Raw genomic sequence first — 17,161 nt, forward strand, 5'->3', positions numbered from 1 at the left:
AACTCCCGCGCCGGTGTGGCTGCCCGGGCCACCTGCCATTTTGCCACTCCGCTCGTGTTAGAGGGCTCAGCAGCCACACTGGGTCAGGGCAGAGTGAGATCTGGAGCCTAGACCCCTGGCTACCACTGGTCTGTGCCCACTGCAGGGCTCACTCTGCCCAGAGAGGGGGCCTCTACCCTGGCCACCAACTCCATATGGGCCCACTGTACCCCCATAAAAAGGTGGGGGCAAAGGGCCTAAGATGGATGTCTGACCTAGAACCCCATTCCTGTTCCTAAGAACCCTCAGTGTGAAAGGAGAGACAGCCCCTCCCTCAGGGAACCCCCATATAATGAGGAAGACACGCCCCGTCCCCCGGGCACCCCATCCCCAGGGCACCCCCCTCGAGTGGGGAAGACAGGCCTGTTCTTGATTGCCCGGACCTCCATTGTTCCTCCAAGGAGCTCTTGTGAGTCTCTGGAGCCTGTCCCCCTCCTCTCTGCGGCCACTAGTCCCCCTCCCACGGGCTTGTCACGCCCTCCCCACCCCCACGCTGGGAGACAGCTCCGTGCGTGCGTGCGTGCGTGGCTGAGAGTGTGGGTTGCATGTGAGGACGGAAGGGCGGGCTGTCTGCAGGGTGTGTGCTCCGGGGGAGCATTGGGCAATGGGGCAGCCTCCATCCCACGTGCTGCAGGTTTCATGTGGCTCCAAAGCCCGTGCTTGGGGAGGAGCCTCATGGTCTGGGTAAGGTAGGCACTTTCACCCCATTGCACTGATGCGAAAACTGAGGGCCAGAGAAGGACGGGGCTTCCCCAGGGTCACTTGGCTCTCTCCTCTCGGGGAAGGGCTGGAATGAAGGCCTTTAGATTCAGGGCGTGAGGTATTTTTGGAGCGGGGCAGGAGATGACGAGGACCTGAGAACAGAAAGACGCGCCCCCAGGGCTCCCAGATGAGGCTAGGGCTCTGGGGACCTCAGGAAGCAAATCCAGACCGTGATGTCCACTGCAAGGTTGGGTACAAGGACCAAAGGGTGTCAGGGGGTTGGACAGAGCTGGGGCCAGGGAAAGGTTCCTGGAAGAGGTGGCACGTCAGCCAGGCCCCAGGGGAGGGGCCCAGGCCCACAAACAGCAGATTTAGGGAGCAGAACTCCCATGGCCAGACCTGCGGGCACAGCCGGGGCCTCCCCTGACCATGGGCGGCCAGAGAGGCAGCTAGGCCTGGGGGGCCAGGAGGGAGCAGGTGGGGAGGGAGCAGCTGGGGCAGTGGGAGTTATCAGGCCTGCCTGGAAGGCCCCACTAGTGAAGAATGGACTACCCGGCACCCAAATTAATGGGCTTTCATTTCGCCAAACGCCTGTCACTGTTAGTGCTGGTGAGCGAGCGTGAAATGAGCTTCGACTGTGCTGCCCTGTGCATCGCGCTGGGTACTGCGGCTCCCGTGCCAGTGGCTGCTCTGCACAGGGTGGCCCGTGGGGGCAGCCACGGAATGGGGGGCCTGGCTAAGGGGCTGGGGCACCCCCCTGAGTAGGGTCAGCTGTGGTCCCCACGGCCCCTCCTCAGGGCGGCTCCTCCTCAGGGCGGCCCCTCCTCAGCACATAACAGTGGGTACCACTTCCACGAGCTCCCGGGCTGGGCACTGTCGGGCCTACTGTTACCATGGACCCGTCTGTCCTCCTTGCAGCCCTAGAGGTAAGCGCAGGACTGTAATCACCACACCTGCATTATGCGTGAGGACACTGAGGCAGGACAGACGTGGTCAGGATTTGAATCCAGGGCTCCTGTCTAAAGTCCGGGCTCTACTCCAAGATTCCCTCCAATCGGGCACAGGACTGCCCCAGTCTGTCCCTGCTGTGTCTGCCTCTGGGGTGGGCGGAGGGGTCAGCAGCGAGGTCAGGGCGGAGCCGCTCTGACGCCTCCCTGCCCCGCCCAGCTGTACATCCAGACAACTACGCTGACGGTGTCGGTGAGCCTGAGCGCCTCGGTGTCCCTCGGGATGCTCTACATGCCCAAGGTCTACATCATCCTCTTCCACCCGGAGCAGAACGTGCCCAAGCGCAAGCGCAGCCTCAAAGCCGTGGTCACCGCCGCCACCATGTCCAACAAGTTCACGCAGAAGGGCAGCTTCCGGCCCAACGGGGAGGCCAAGTCTGAATTCTGTGAGAACCTCGAGGCCCCCGGTGAGTGTCTGGCCCCACCCTTCTCCCTCTGGACCTGCCTAGGCCCCGTCCCCTTCCTGGAGAGGGCCAGCCCCCCACCCCGCCTCTAGCCAGGTCACGTTGGGGCCTGGGAGAACCCCAGGCTGCAGGTTAGTACCCTCCGCCCTGCCTGCCAGTCCTGGGAGCCGAGAGGACCTCCAGGCCCCAGCCCATGCCCACCCTATCCGTGCCCTTTCAGGGATCTCTGCCCCCCACCCGGAGAGAGGCCATGGGGGGCCTGATTCATGCACTGTGATGTGAGGCCCCGATTTCTCTGCCCTGTGACCGACAGTCCCTCTGTGAGAAGCGGTAGTGTAGAGGGCCCCTGCTCTCTGGCCCTTTGGGAACCTGGGGGCCGTGGCCCTGGCACCAGCCCTGCCACCTCCTGGCAGGGCCCTAGAAATGGGGACTCGGGACATGGGACCTGATGGGTAAGTGAGGGGTGGGTTGGGTCAGGGGCCTCCAGAGGCCAAAGTTCTCAGGGAGCAGGGTGGCCCTGGGGGTTGTCCAGGCACCTCAGCTGCAGAGGGTCCTTTGAGGGGCTCAGGGGAGGGAAGGCAGCAGAGAACGGAGCATCTGGGGACAGGCCCAAGGGCGGGCGGGTGGGACAGGTCCTTCAGGCTGGTGAAGGCATGTGCCTGGGAGGGAGCAGGGCACCCTCTTCGCCAGCTTCCCTGGTCCCTGCAGCCAGCCCTGTGTGAGGTGGGAGAAGGCCAGAGGGCAGGGCAGGGAGGGACAGGTTAGGCCCCGGGGGACCAGTAATAGCGGTGACCATCTCTTGAACCCTGTATGCCACACCTGTCAGGTACCAGTGTCATCCCCACAGAAATCTTGAAACACAGATATTTTGTCATCTGTGTAATACAGAGGAGGAGAGAGAGGCACGGAAAGGCAAGGGGTGACCCAGGTCACACAGCCAGCAGGTGGCAGGCTGGCCCTGACCTCCCACTCTCCCCGCTGCCTGCTTTCTCCTGGGACAGCCTCAACCTGTGGGGTGGGGGCTTCCATGGCCTTGCTTCAGGGTAGGGGGTCGAGGGGTCGCTGTGGTCGCCCCACCCCACTGCAGACCTTGGCTCCCTCCCTGGCCGCCCTGGCCGCTCCTCCTGCCTCCCACTCCCTTCAAGTCTTGGGGGACATCAGGTCCTGGTGGGACCGGGAGTGAGCCCTCTGTTCCTCCTTCTGGTACTCGGGTAAGGCCGAGGGGATAGCGTCAGGGGCAGCAGGAGGGACGAGGGCTAGATCAGGGGAAACAGATTTCCCTCCCGTGTGTTTGGGCTTCTTACAGGCCCCTGCCTCGGGCTCTGGGTGGAGTGTTGTCCCTCCGTTCTCAGCACCGGCCCACATCCCTGCAGGATTTTTCACTTGTGAACTTCACAGCATCCTGTGAGGCCTGGGTAGGGCTGGAGGTTTGATCCCAGCTGAGGCTCAGAGAGGGTGAGTAACTCTCCTGAAGGCACACAGCTAGGTGGTGGCTGCCTGGCCCCATGACCCTCACTTCATATGGCCTCCCTGTCTCTGGGGTCTCCATTCTCTGCGGAGTAGTGTACCCTGCTCTGAAGCACCCCTGCTTGATTGCCACCCCACCTCCACCAAATGACTGGTTCTCACCAGCCCTGCTCCTCCCAGAGGCCAGCGTCCCTGCACCTGCAGCCCTGGGGCTCCTTTCCTTGCACCGGGGCCCTCCATGGGGAGAGGGGGAGGGCAGTGTCCTCAGAACTCCCCACCTCTGGCCTTTTGTATCTACCCAAATGCAGCCCCTCACCTGTCCCTCCTGTCCCAAGCAGGGACCCTCCCCGCTCCCTGCCCCACACTCCTGGGTCCCTCCCTGCAGGCCATGCTCTGCTGGTGCAGGAGCAGCTCTGCTCCAGGGCTCCTGGGAGTGAGTGGGGCTTAGCCCTCCGGAGGGTGGCACTCATGGTGCTGTGACATCCTAGGGGCCACGGAGGGCAGGTGGGCCTTCACGGAGAACTCTGATCACACCTCTGCCTCTGCTCAGCTGGTCACCTGGGGACAGGGACAGCCACCCCCTTCCCCCTCCCCCTCAACAAGGAGGGTGTGGCAAGGGAAGACCTTGCTTCCAGCTCCCTGCTTCCTGTAAGGGAAGGATGAGAGCTGCCCACTCACCCCCACCCTGCAGTGAGGCCAGAAGCCCTACCCCTTGCCCCCACTGACTCTCAGCTCGGTGACAACAGGGGCCATGAGGTCCGGGCAGGAGCCGGGTGATTAATTCCGGGGACAGCCCGACGGAGGGGTGTGAGCAGGAGTGGGGAGGTGTCACTCCTGTGGAGCAGGGACATTTTTCACTCTGTCACTGGCAGGCCATGTATCTTTAAACAAACAATAGAGTAAATAATTCAGGGCCCGATTGCAGGCAGATTGGGTGCAGAGCCGGCAATGGGGCTGTCAGCTGCAGCCTGCCAGTGCCCAGCTGACTGTTATCAGAGGCGGCCAAGCCTGTAGACCAGCAGCCACAAGCGGTCTGTCACCAGCAAGGGATGGATGGGCTCAGAGCCTCTGCCCACACCCTTGTCCCTTCCCCAACCTGAGGATGCCCTGGGAGTCCCTCTCCCCACCCCTCCTCATTGCTGTAGTTATTTCAGCCCTGCCCCTCTGCCCATCATATTGCAAGGGTTAAGAGTATTTCCATCCACCCTGTGGCTGAGAGCCAGCTAAGTGTTACCATCCCATTTCACAGGGGAGGGAATTGAGGCTCCCAGAGGTTCAGTTTGTTGGAAGGGCCACATGGCAGGTGCTGAGATCCCCGTACTGGTGAGGGTAGGATTGGACACCAAGTCTCCCAAGTCCTGGCCAGACTCTTCCTTTTATTCCTCATAGTTAGCTCCTAGGGGACCCTCCTGGACAGATCATTGCTCCCATTTTCCTGATGGTAAAACTGAGGCTCCACCGAAGGACTTGTGTCCCTGGCTTGTAACTGAGGGCTGAATGCACTTCCAGGTTCTGGAATCCATGGGCTGGCTTTTCTGTTGGAGACAGGTCTGGTCTTAGAGGGACAACAGGGGCCCGCCTGTCCCTCAGCTCCCAGCTACTTTCAATCCTGCCCTACCCCGCACCCCTACCCCCCGGCCGTCAGCTGCCTCAGGCTTGCGTTTCCCTGCAGCCATTGGAGATGGTGCTGCTGCTGCTGGGTTCTCCTCCCCTGGGAACCAGAGCTGCTGGTGGGGTACAGTTTCGGAAACAATTTTCTCAGTTCACCCCGGGGTGACGGAGCCTGGGGAGCCTATTCTCCCCAGCTGGCAAGCAGGGCGTGATTCAGAGTTGGCTGGGGGCTCTTTTTCTGCTGGTGAGGGATCGGGTAGGGTGGAGATGTGGGGGTGGGGGTTCCCCTCAGGAAAAGAAGCCTAGGCAAACGGGGCCACTGCTCGGTGTTACAGGCAGGGAACCTGAGGCCTAGCAGGTCAGGAAAGGAGCAGCTGGGGTCCCAGAGGAGTCTGAGGCTGTCTTGAGAGTGCTGATCTGCTAGTCCCCCCACCACCTCCCTCTCAGCAGCACGGCCATTTCAGGGTTCCAGCCTCTAGTCCCTCAGCTCCCTTCCCCAGGGGCACCCACCCAGGCCCCTCCTGTATTGGCCTCCATTAAAAGGGACTCATCCCGTGGTCCTCCCTCCCTCTGGGTTACCCAGCACCCTGAGCGGGGTGGACATTTTCCAAGGGAAGGTGGGGATTCTTTGTAACCTAGAAGGTACTGTGCCGTGTTCTTATTCTCATCCTGGATGCCATGGGCACCATTTCCTTCCATTAGCACCTGTCTGGGTGGCACCTAAAACTTGAAACTTCGCTGGGGCTGCCCAGCCTAGCGATTGTTCATCTTCTGCTTTAACATTTCTGCTGACAGGGAGCCCACCCACCACCTGAGGGCATCCACTCCACTCTCAGCTCTGGCCAGAAGAGAGTTCCTCCTTCAGCTGTCCTCGGGCCTCCGCACTGGTCCCTGTGTGCCCCTCTGCTCACGCCACCCCAACACTGGTTCTACCACACTCAGTGGACCCCTGAGAGTGGGACTCGGCGGTCCTGCCTATATCAGCGAGCTTCAAGTTACACTGCTGTGACAAAAAGGCCCCCGAACAGAGTGGCTCAGTCAGACAATGTTTGTTTCTGTCTGGTATAATAGTACATGGTGGTGGCAGGAGCGGGGACCCAGGTTCCTTCCATCTTGTTGCTCCATCAGCTCTGAGAGGGTTGTCCTTGTCCTCATGGCTGAGGCTGGTGGCTTTCCCTGTCTGTTCTGCCCATGGAAGGCAAAAAGAGGAGGTCCAGGGGAAACAACCAGTTTTAATCAAATGACATGGAAGTTGCACACAGCCCTTCCACTCCCATGTCAGCAGGAATGTCGTCATGCAGGGCCATGCTTTGCTGCAAGGGAGGCTGGGCAATGTAGTCCTTAACTTCGGCAGTTGTGAGTCCAACAAAAATGGGAAAGAGGGTTGAGGGGACAGTGTGCAGCTCACCATACCACTCCCCTCAATGTCCTCTTCTCTAGGCCAGACGCCCCTGACTGACAGGGTCCTGCTGAGGGTCAGGGCAGCTTTATGACAAGCGATACTGTGATTTTCTTCCATGCAGCCTCCTTCCCCAGGCGGCAGTTCCACCCTTGACTGCTGTCCTCTGGGTGTCCCCCAGGTGACGGAGGGAGACCCTGAATGCTCGCAGGACAGGACAAAACCAAGGACCTGGCCAGCCCACCCCTCAGGCCTCAGTTCCTCACTGGGCTGCTGTGAGGTCAGCCCTGGGTACGCTGCTGTGACAGCTGATGTCACCCGTGAAGGCTGTTGCCAGGAAATGGGAGCTACCCAGATATGGGGCTCCCTCTGGGGCCCAGGGATGGGTGAGTGAGGGCCAGCGTGATGGGTGCAGATAAGGGAGGTGAAGGCTGAGGCAAGACAGGGACACCCAGAAATGGGAGGGTGGCTACATGGAGGGGACCTAAAAACTCCCGCTTCCCTTAAGCATGGGGAGAGGCCCAGTCAGTCAGATGCCTCAATGTCTTGCTTAGCAAGGGCCCTCTCTGGTTCCATTATTTATCTCCTCTGTCCTGTCCCTACTCACTTCCCGTAGGCTGCCAGCCACTGTGTATTCTTGGCCTGGGCCCTTCCAGAATGTGCAGTAGGGCTTCTGATAAACTTCCCTTGATAATGTGGTTGACCTTTGAATAACAGGGGGCTTTGGAGTGCCAATGCCCATGCAGTCGAAAAATATACATATAACTTTGACCACCCCCCCCCAAACTCAAGTTGTCCCTGAGGATCCTTGGGGGCTTGGTCCAGGACCTCCGTGGGTACCAGCCCCACATAAACTGCTGAGGACCAGTGCATGCAGCAGGTTTCCCACACCCGCAGACTCCCAACCGGGGATCGAAAACACCACGGGTATTTACTCCAGACAAAACAAGAAAACCAACTGAATATTAGTGGACCCTCAAAGTTCAAACACGTGTTAAGGGTCAATGGAGCTTTAAAAATATACAATTATATCACAGATAAAAGTGATTCTTTTAAAGTGTGGTGGAGTCCGGAGGTGGCAGGAGCTCCTGGGGAGATCCTCACAGGAGGGGGTGTGGGAGGAGGGAGCACTCAAAGAGGGGTCACATCTTGAGCAACAGGTGAAGAGGACGGGCGCTCCCAGCAGGAAGCCCAGCCCAAGCTAAGGTGTGAAGGTGGGAGGAGGAGCTGCAGGCGGCCCAGGGCATGGAGTTGGTGCCCACGTCGGGGAAGGTGGACTGCTCTGCTCTGGGGTCTGGACTTGATGCCCTGGCGGGCAGTGCGGGTGCAGCGGGAGGTGTGAAGAAGCTAGCCTCTGACTCCTGGGTACCCTGGTCTCTCCTTCCAGTGCTGGCCACCAAACAGACCTACGTCACCTACACAAACCACGCAATCTAGCGAGGCTGCCAGAGCCGAACCGGAGGAGGAGGACCTGAGATGGTGCGTCGAGCCAGGGCCACTCCCGGAGCCCAGCTGATGTCCTGCCTGCCCGTGGACACCCGCGGATGTGGCTTGGTGCTGAGGACAGCAGAGCCCCAGCGGTCACTGCTGGGTAGCCTGGGCAAGCCGGGTGGGCGCCAGGAGGAGGACCAGGGGCTGGGCAGCTTCTGCCACTCCAAGAGCCTGTGTCTTGGACCAGGGCCCCTCCTAGCTCCAAATCACAGGGGCTCGGTTACCTGGGCCCCAGTGCCGGTCCCTCTGTCCCTGCCTGTCCCATGGGCGACCTTCTGCGTCTGTCTCCATCCTCTCTTTATTTTTCTCATCTCTGTGTCACCTTCTCTGCTGTCTGTCTCCATCTGTGTGCTCTGCTTCTCCGTATCTTCCTTCCGCCTCTGCGACTCTCTCATGAGTGCGTCTCCAGGTCTCTCCTGTTTTTCTCTTGTGCTCCTCCGGGATCTCTCCTCTCGTGCATTTTTCTTGCCTGTCCTCCCCACCTGCATTTATGACCAGCCTCTGCTCTCGCCTCCCTGCCACCTTCTCCCGTCACTAAATCTTCCATGTCACAAAAGAGGAAAAAGGAAAAAAAAATCAAAACACAAAAAAGTCAAACAAAAACAAATCCTGAGTGTGTTGCAAAGTGCTGCGTCTCCTGGTGGCCTCTGTGTGTCCCCGTGGCCCGCAGCCTGCCCGCCTGCCCCCGAGTCCGCTGCGTGGCCTGCCCGCCTGCCCGCCTGCCCCTCCTGCCGATGACACGGAGTTCAGTGCCTGGGTGTTTGGTGATGGTTATTGATGACAATGTGTAGCGCATGGTTGTTTTTTATACCAAGAACATTTCTAATAAAAATAAACACATGGTTTTGCACCCTGGCTCCATGTCCACTGAAGGTCCGGCAGTGGGACCCCAGGCTCAGCCCTCAGCCGGAGGGCCGGAGGCAGCGGGAAGGAGGACCTGGGTGATGAGGTGAGGCTTGGGCGCTGGAGGCTGCTCCCTGGGCTGCATCGAGTTGGGGTGTGGGGAGGCCTTGGGCAGGGAGTGGCCAGGACATTGTGGAAGATTCCAGAATTCAGCCCCTGCTGGTAAGGGGGAGGCTCTGTTCCTATCCGCTGCCCTGCAGCCCCCAAGGCAGGTAACCATTTCTGCCCTTCCTTCCTCTCCTCTGGCTCACATCCTGCGCCTTGGGACCCCAGCCCCACCCCATAACCTGAGCCCTCCTCTTCTCCCCAGGAAGCTCTCCTCCTGAGCATTTGGCTCCCAGCAGCCACAGTCCCCCCCCTCCTGCTTGTCCTGTCTTCAGGCCACAGGTGCTAAGATGATGGGTGTGTGTCCAGGTGGGCCAGGTGGGCAGCACAGGTGTGCACACGTGTCTGTTCTGGCTGCATGTGTGTGTGTGCTCCTGCCACCTCCACATGCATGCTTATTTCTCTGACTGTCTGTTTAGGCCCAAGTGGGTGTGAGTGTGTGCTCACAGCCTGGCTTCCCTGGCAGGCTGGGAGGTAGGGGGCAGGGTGTGGCCTAGGGGGCTTCCCTGCCAGGCCTGAATCATAGAGCCAGCGACACAGCGAGCCTGTAGAGGTGTTCTCTCTTTTCTGCGTCAGCACGGAAAAGGAATGGGTCTGATTCTGAGTGGAGGAGCTGGGGATTAAGAAATAAAAGAAAGAAAGAGACCAGATAGAAAGATAGAAACAAAGCTGGGAGCCAGGTGGGACGCCATCCTCTCTGATGGAGAGGCAGGGACCCCGGAGCCCACGCAGCACATTTATTTTATACCCCCAAATACCAGGAAGTATCACCAAAACTTAGGATCAAAGGAGCTTATTTGCATTCTTGAGTAGGCCCTAGCATTCCTGGTGCTTGCCTGGATTTACATATCAAAGTCCGCTCCCGGCACCTGGACAAAGGTAAAAAGTCAGTACTGATAACAGGCCCCACCCCCCTCCTTGGGGAGGGCGTAACCTAGACGCCCCCAGAACCTGCTGTGCCCCCAGTCTGCCAGTCGCCTCGGGCTCAGCTGACAACAATTTAAAGAAATGCCCATGTGCCTTCCCAGGCGACCCTCTACACGAGGCCACAGGCCTCAGCTGGAGCCGAGCTGCCTCTGCTGACTCCCCACCAGCCACCTCCTAAGCAGAAGGGGGTGTGGGTGCTGTGGCTGAGGCCTGGGGGACCCTGGGCAGGAGTCAGGCAGAGACTGGGTGTGAAGGTGTGTGTGGAGGTGAGGGGGCAGCACTGAGTTGTGCCAGGCATCAGTGCCCTCTCAGGAAGCCTTTTACTGGGGGAGGCTGGTCCCATGTGAGCACGCCTGCGCTCAGGAGCGGCTGCGAGACCTTGCGGCCCGCCTCGTGTTCACTTGTAGGTGCTGGTGCGAGGGAAGCGGGGGAGGCGGGTCTCACTGATGGCCTTGCTTTCGCAGGGCGGATCCTAAGGCTCAGGTAGGTCCTACCCAGTGTCCTAGTCCAGTGGTCAGCAAACTCATTAGTCAACAGAGCCAAATATCAACAGTACAACGATTGAAATTTAAACTTCTTCTAACGCCACTTCTTCAAAATAGACTCGCCCAGGCCGTGGTATTTTGTGGAAGAGCCACACTCAAGGGATCAAAGAGCCGCATGTGGCTCGCGAGCCACAGTTTGCCGATCACGGTCCTAGGCTAATCAGGAAAACTAGGTTGTCAGGCCAAGGCCGTTTGCCAGAAGCTCCCGGGCCCATTCTGCAGTGTTTGTGCGCCTGTGTGTGCGCGCACCTGTGTGTGTGTATGTGTGTGTGTGTGTGTGTGTGTGTACAACGGGAGAGTGGCCAGCTCTCCCCCTGGGGATTCCCTGACACACCCCCAGCCTGCACCTCGCCCTCTCTGGCTCATTTCCCTGGCAAGGTGAGTGCCTCGCAGGGGCACCAGGCGAGGCTGCAGACCCGACCTGGAACAAGGGTTTGATGCTCAGCCCAGGACTTTTCAGGGGACTCCCATGTCTGTGGAGCTCCATCTAGGTTCCGGGGGAGAGTCACCTTCCCAAGGGGTGCTGTCCTTTCCCCTCCCCTCAGCACTCAGGAGAGGCCCGTGGGGGACCAAAGAGGAGGCAGGGTCGAGCAGGGTGGGCGCCTGGTGGGCTTAGGTCAGCGGGCATCCCTGAAACTGGCTTAGTCAGCCTGCCCGGGGCTCAGAGGTGCAGATGGGGAGGGGGCATCCAGTCTGCTGGGGAGACACGGGCCTTAGGGAGCCAAAGCAACATGATGGTGAGAATGGGCGGGGTGGGTGGGAAAGCCTTGGGTGGGTATGAGTTCTGAGCTGAGCCTGGGGAGGGAGGAGCTCGGGCTCCATGGGCCCGAGGCCAGGAGCACGGGCCGTCCCAGCAGGCCTTTTGGAAGTCAGACCTGCGCTGTAGCCCTTCCTGGGCCAGCTCGCTGCTCACCTTTGCTCTCTGCCCCTTATTATTAACTTCCTGGGCTCATATGGGCACATGAAAGGAGGGTTGAGCTCAGTATCTTCAGAATGGCATGTTTTAATAAGTTGGGGGGAGGTCAAGTGTCCCTGCTCACTGGACAGAGACCTGGTGGCCCCCAGAAACCTTTGCTCTGCAGTAGGACCAGTGGGTCTCCACAGGCTCTGTCCCCCATACTCCCATCTTGCCTCCCGGTGAGAGGCCCAGGGGTGAGCTCAGTGGCAGCCCCCAGGCGTCTCAGGGTGGAATGGAAGATATTCTACCTGCGCCCTACACTGGCATATCTCCAGGTCAGATGAGCCAGTGCTGACCTCTCCAGGACTGCACCTGAGCTCTATGGATGGGGCCTGCTAGAGTGTTTTATAAGCTCCCAGGGCCTGCTGTGCCCCCAGAACCTGCTGTGCTCCCAGGGCCCGCTGTGCTCCCAGAACCCGCTGTGCCCCCAGAACCCGCTGTGCCCCCAGAACCCGCTGTGCCCACAGAACCCGCTGTGCTCCCAGAACCCGCTGTGCCCCCAGGGCTCGCAGTGCCACCAGAACCCGCTGTGCTCCCAGGGGTTGGCTGTGCTCCCAGAACACTCTGTGCACCCAGGGGTCGGCTGTGCTCCCAGAACCCGCTGTGCACCCAGGGGTCGGCTGTGCTCCCAGAACCCGCTGTGCCCCCAGGGGTCAGCTGTGCTCCCAGAACCCGCTGTGCCCCCAGAACCTGCTGTGCACCCAGGGGTCAGCTGTGCTCCCAGAACCCGCTGTGCCCCCAGAAGCTGCTATGCCCACAGAACCCTCTGTGCTCCCAGGGGTCGGCTGTGCTCCCCGAAAGCGCTATGCACTCAGGGGTCAGCTGTGCTCCCAGAACCCGCTGTGCACCCAGGGGTCGGCTGTGCTCCCAGAACCCGCTGTGCCCCCAGAATCTGCTGTGCCCACAGAACCCGCTGTGCTCCCAGAACCCGCTGTGCCCCCAGAACCTGCTGTGCCCCCAGAACCTGCTGTGCTCCCAGGGCCCGCTGTGCTCCCAGAACCCGCTGTGCCCCCAGAACCCGCTGTGCCCCCAGAACCCGCTGTGCCCACAGAACCCGCTGTGCCCACAGAACCCGCTGTGCTCCCAGAACCCGCTGTGCCCCCAGAACCTGCTGTGCCCCCAGAACCTGCTGTGCTCCCAGGGCCCGCTGTGCTCCCAGAACCCGCTGTGCCCCCAGAACCCGCTGTGCCCACAGAACCCACTGTGCCCACAGAACCCGCTGTGCTCCCAGAACCCGCTGTGCCCCGAGAACCCGCTGTGCCCCCAGGGCTCGCAGTGCCCCCAGAACCTGCTGTGCCCCGAGAACCCGCTGTGCCCCCAGGGCTCACAGTGCCCCCAGAACCGGCTGTGCTCCCAGGGCCTGCTCTGCTCCCAGAACCCGCTGTGCACCCAGAACCCGCTGTGCTCCCAGAACCCGCTGTGCACCCAGAACCCGCTGTGCTCCCAGAACCCGCTGTGCTCCCAGGGCCCGCTGTGCCCCCAGAACCCGCTGTGCCCACAGAACCCACTGTGCCCACAGAACCCGCTGTGCTCCCAGAACCCGCTGTGCCCCCAGAACCCGCTGTGCCCACAGAACCCACTGTGCCCACAGAACCCGCTGTGCTCCCAGAACCCGCTGTGCCCCGAGAACCCGCTGTGCCCCCAGGGCTCGCAGTGCCCCCAGAACCTGCTGTGCCCCGAGAACCCGCTGTGCCCCCAGGGCTCACAGTGCCCCCAGAACCGGCTGTGCTCCCAGGGCCTGCTCTGCTCCCAGAACCCGCTGTGCACCCAGAACCCGCTGTGCTCCCAGAACCCGCTGTGCACCCAGAACCCGCTGTGCTCCCAGAACCCGCTGTGCTCCCAGGGCCCGCTGTGCCCCCAGAACCCGCTGTGCCCACAGAACCCGCTGTGCCCCCAGGGCTCACAGTGCCCCCAGAACCCGCTGTGCCCCCAGAACCCGCTGTGCCCACAGAACCCACTGTGCCCACAGAACCCGCTGTGCTCCCAGAACCCGCTGTGCCCCGAGAACCCGCTGTGCCCCCAGGGCTCGCAGTGCCCCCAGAACCTGCTGTTCCCCGAGAACCCGCTGTGCCCCCAGGGCTCACAGTGCCCCCAGAACCGGCTGTGCTCCCAGGGCCTGCTCTGCTCCCAGAACCCGCTGTGCACCCAGAACCCGCTGTGCTCCCAGAACCCGCTGTGCTCCCAGGGCCCGCTGTGCCCCGAGAACCCGCTGTGCCCACAGAACCCGCTGTGCCCCCAGGGCTCACAGTGCCCCCAGAACCGGCTGTGCTCCCAGGGCCTGCTCTGCTCCCAGAACCCGCTGTGCACCCAGAACCCGCTGTGCTCCCAGGGCCCGCTGTGCACCCAGAACCCGCTGTGCCCCCAGAACCCGCTGTGCCCACAGAACCTGCTGTGCTCCCAGAACCCGCTGTGCTCCCAGAACCCGCTGTGCTCCCAGGGCCCGCTGTGCCCCCAGAACCCGCTGTGCCCACAGAACCCGCTGTGCCCACAGAACCCGCTGTGCCCAGAGAACCCGCTGTGCCCCCAGGGCTCACAGTGCCCCCAGAACCTGCTGTGCTCCCAGGGCCTGCTCTGCTCCCAGAACCCGCTGTGCACCCAGAACCCGCTGTGCTCCCAGAACCCGCTGTGCACCCAGAACCCGCTGTGCTCCCAGAACCCGCTGTGCTCCCAGGACCCGCTGTGCTCCCAGAACCCGCTGTGCCCCCAGAACCCGCTGTGCCCACAGAACCCGCTGTGCCCACAGAACCCGCTGTGCCCACAGAACCCGCTGTGCCCACAGGGCTCACAGTGTCCCCAGAACCCGCTGTGCTCCCAGGGGTCGGCTGTGCTCCCAGAACCCGCTGTGCTCCCAGGGGTCGGCTGTGCTCCCAGAACCCGCTGTGCCCCCAGAATCTGCTGTGCCCACAGAACCCGCTGTGCTCCCAGAACCCGCTGTGCCCCCAGAACCTGCTGTGCCCCCAGAACCTGCTGTGCTCCCAGGGCCCGCTGTGCTCCCAGAACCCGCTGTGCCCCCAGAACCCGCTGTGCCCACAGAACCCGCTGTGCCCACAGAACCCGCTGTGCTCCCAGAACCCGCTGTGCCCCGAGAACCCGCTGTGCCCCCAGGGCTCGCAGTGCCCCCAGAACCTGCTGTGCTCCCAGGGCCTGCTCTGCTCCCAGAACCCGCTGTGCACCCAGAACCCGCTGTGCCCGCAGAACCCGCTGTGCCCACAGAACCCGCTGTGCCCCCAGAACCCGCTGTGCCCACAGAACCCGCTGTGCCCACAGAACCCGCTGTGCTCCCAGAACCCACTGTGCCCCCAGAACCCGCTGTGCTCCCAGAACCCGCTGTGCACCCAGAACCCGCTGTGCTCCCAGAACCCGCTGTGCTCCCAGGGCCCGCTGTGCCCCCAGAACCCGCTGTGCCCACAGAACCCGCTGTGCCCCGAGAACCCGCTGTGCCCCCAGGGCTCACAGTGCCCCCAGAACCTGCTGTGCTCCCAGGGCCTGCTCTGCTCCCAGAACCCGCTGTGCACCCAGAACCCGCTGTGCTCCCAGAACCCGCTGTGCACCCAGAACCTGCTGTGCCCCCAGAACCTGCTGTGCCCCCAGAACCCGCTGTGCTCCCAGAACCCGCTGTGCCCCCAGAACCTGCTGTGCCCCCAGAACCTGCTGTGCTCCCAGGGCCCACTGTGCTCCCAGAACCCGCTGTGCTCCCAGAACCCGCTGTGCCCCCAGAACCTGCTGTGCCCCCAGAACCTGCTGTGCTCCCAGGGCCCACTGTGCTCCCAGAATCCGCTGTGCCCCCAGAACCCGCTGTGCCCACAGAACCCGCTCTGCCCCCAGAACCCGCTGTGCCCCCAGAACCCGCTGTGCTCCCAGAACCCGCTGTGCTCCCAGGGGTCGGCTGTGCTCCCAGAACCCGCTGTGCACCCAGGGGTCGGCTGTGCTCCCAGAACCCGCTGTGCACCCAGGGGTCGGCTGTGCTCCCAGAACCCGCTGTGCTCCCAGGGGTCGGCTGTGCTCCCCGAACCCGCTGTGCACCCAGGGGTTGGCTGTGCTCCCAGAACCCGCTGTGCACCCAGGGGTTGGCTGTGCTCCCAGAACCCGCTGTGCTCCCAGAACCCGCTGTGCTCCCAGAATCCGCTGTGCTCCCAGGGGTCGGCTGTGCTCCCAGAACCCGCTGTGCACCCAGGGGTCGGCTGTGCTCCCAGAACCCGCTGTGCACCCAGGGGTTGGCTGTGCTCCCAGAACCCGCTGTGCTCCCAGAACCCGCTGTGCTCCCAGAATCCGCTGTGCTCCCAGTGGTCGGCTGTGCTCCCCAAACCCACTGTGCACCCAGGGGTCGGCTGTGCTCCCACGCCCCACTTTGCACTAGGGCGTCCGATGAAGTCACTCTCCAGCAGCAGAACCCTTTCTTTAAGTCCGAGTGGCATTCCTGAGTACTTGTTAGAAAATCAGATTACGGGCGTGTTCTAGGCTGCTGGACCCGGAGCTCCAGGGTGGCTCCTGCCGTCTGTCATCAGGCCTCCAGGGCGCCACCACGCCAACCTGAGTGTGAGAACCACTGCTTAAAAACTAGCTTTGTCAGAAGGCCAAGGCGTGTGATTGAACTATGTCTGAGCAGGAAGAGTGGGGAGTCCAGGCCTGGGGATGCCAGGTAGGTGGAGTTTCTGGGACGCAGTACTGACAGAGCTGAAACCAGGAAAGTCCCAGAAAAACCAGACACATTGGCCACCTGCCAGCCCCCTTCTTTACCCATCCCTTCAACTGTGGGCCAGGTCCCAGGTGCGCAGTGGCGAATGAGACACGTGTGGTACCTGACCTTGGGCTTCTGCACCAAAAGGGAACAACACTGCTGGGCCTGCGTGGCTCAGGGGTTGAGTGTTGACCTTTGAACCAGGTGGTCATGGTCCAATTTCCTGGTCAGGGCCCTGTCCTGGTTGCAGGCTGGCTCGATCCCCAGTGTGGGGCACGCAGGAGGCAGTCGATCAGTGATTCTCTCTCATCATTGATGTTTCTATCTCTCTCTCCCTCTCTGAAATAAAATATATATATATTAAAAAAGGGAACAACATCCACTCCAGGACTTGTTGGGGCTCAAAACCAAGACTGAGCAGGAGCCCTGAGCTCCCAGGTGTGCTGGACACGGACACCTTGTGGAACCCTAGGACCCTGGGGACTCAGCTTCAGGAGCAAGATACAAACTCAGGCCCCTTCCAGCTCAGGCGCTGGCTCTGAGTGCCAGCATCCCCCGTCTGGTTTTCCCTTCCCACCTCTCAGGCCCCGAGGCAGAGGCAAAGGGGGCCAGGGAGTGGCCATTAGCACCATGCCGTGACCATGCCCTGCCCCTGACCAAGCCTGTGCCCGCCCATCTCAGCCTGCAGGCCCTGGAGGGGCCTTGCAGCCACAGGAGGATGCTGATCTTCCAGGGGCTGTGTGGCTCCTCCAGCCAGAGGACAGGCCCTTGGTTTTGGTGCTCTCACTGGGGCCCGCTGTGCCCCCCTCCCAGCCTGGTCTCTGTCTGCCCACTGAGCAGCGAGCGCATACGGGGCTCTCCTGCCCTCCCACCAGCCGGCACTGCCTGGCTGTCCCATAGGACAGGGCCCGGGCCTCTGAGCTTC

At 61.8% G+C, this 17,161-nt stretch overlaps 1 protein-coding gene across 1 annotated transcript in view; it reads left to right on the forward strand.

Moving 5' to 3' along the window:
* Positions 1–8,970, forward strand: part of GRM4 (glutamate metabotropic receptor 4) — a 105,965-nt gene extending 96,995 nt beyond the window's left edge. The window contains exons 10-11 of the mRNA XM_080663869.1: positions 1,909–2,155; positions 8,017–8,970. Of these exons, the coding sequence (XP_080519995.1) occupies positions 1,909–2,155; positions 8,017–8,066 (297 nt within the window). The 3' untranslated portion in view covers positions 8,067–8,970. The remainder of the gene's footprint in view (positions 1–1,908; positions 2,156–8,016) is intronic.
* Positions 8,971–17,161: the final 8,191 nt, after the last annotated feature.

Source organism: Plecotus auritus, assembly GCF_963455305.1.
Source record: "Plecotus auritus genome assembly, chromosome: 4".
Lineage (NCBI taxonomy): Eukaryota > Metazoa > Chordata > Mammalia > Chiroptera > Vespertilionidae > Plecotus > Plecotus auritus.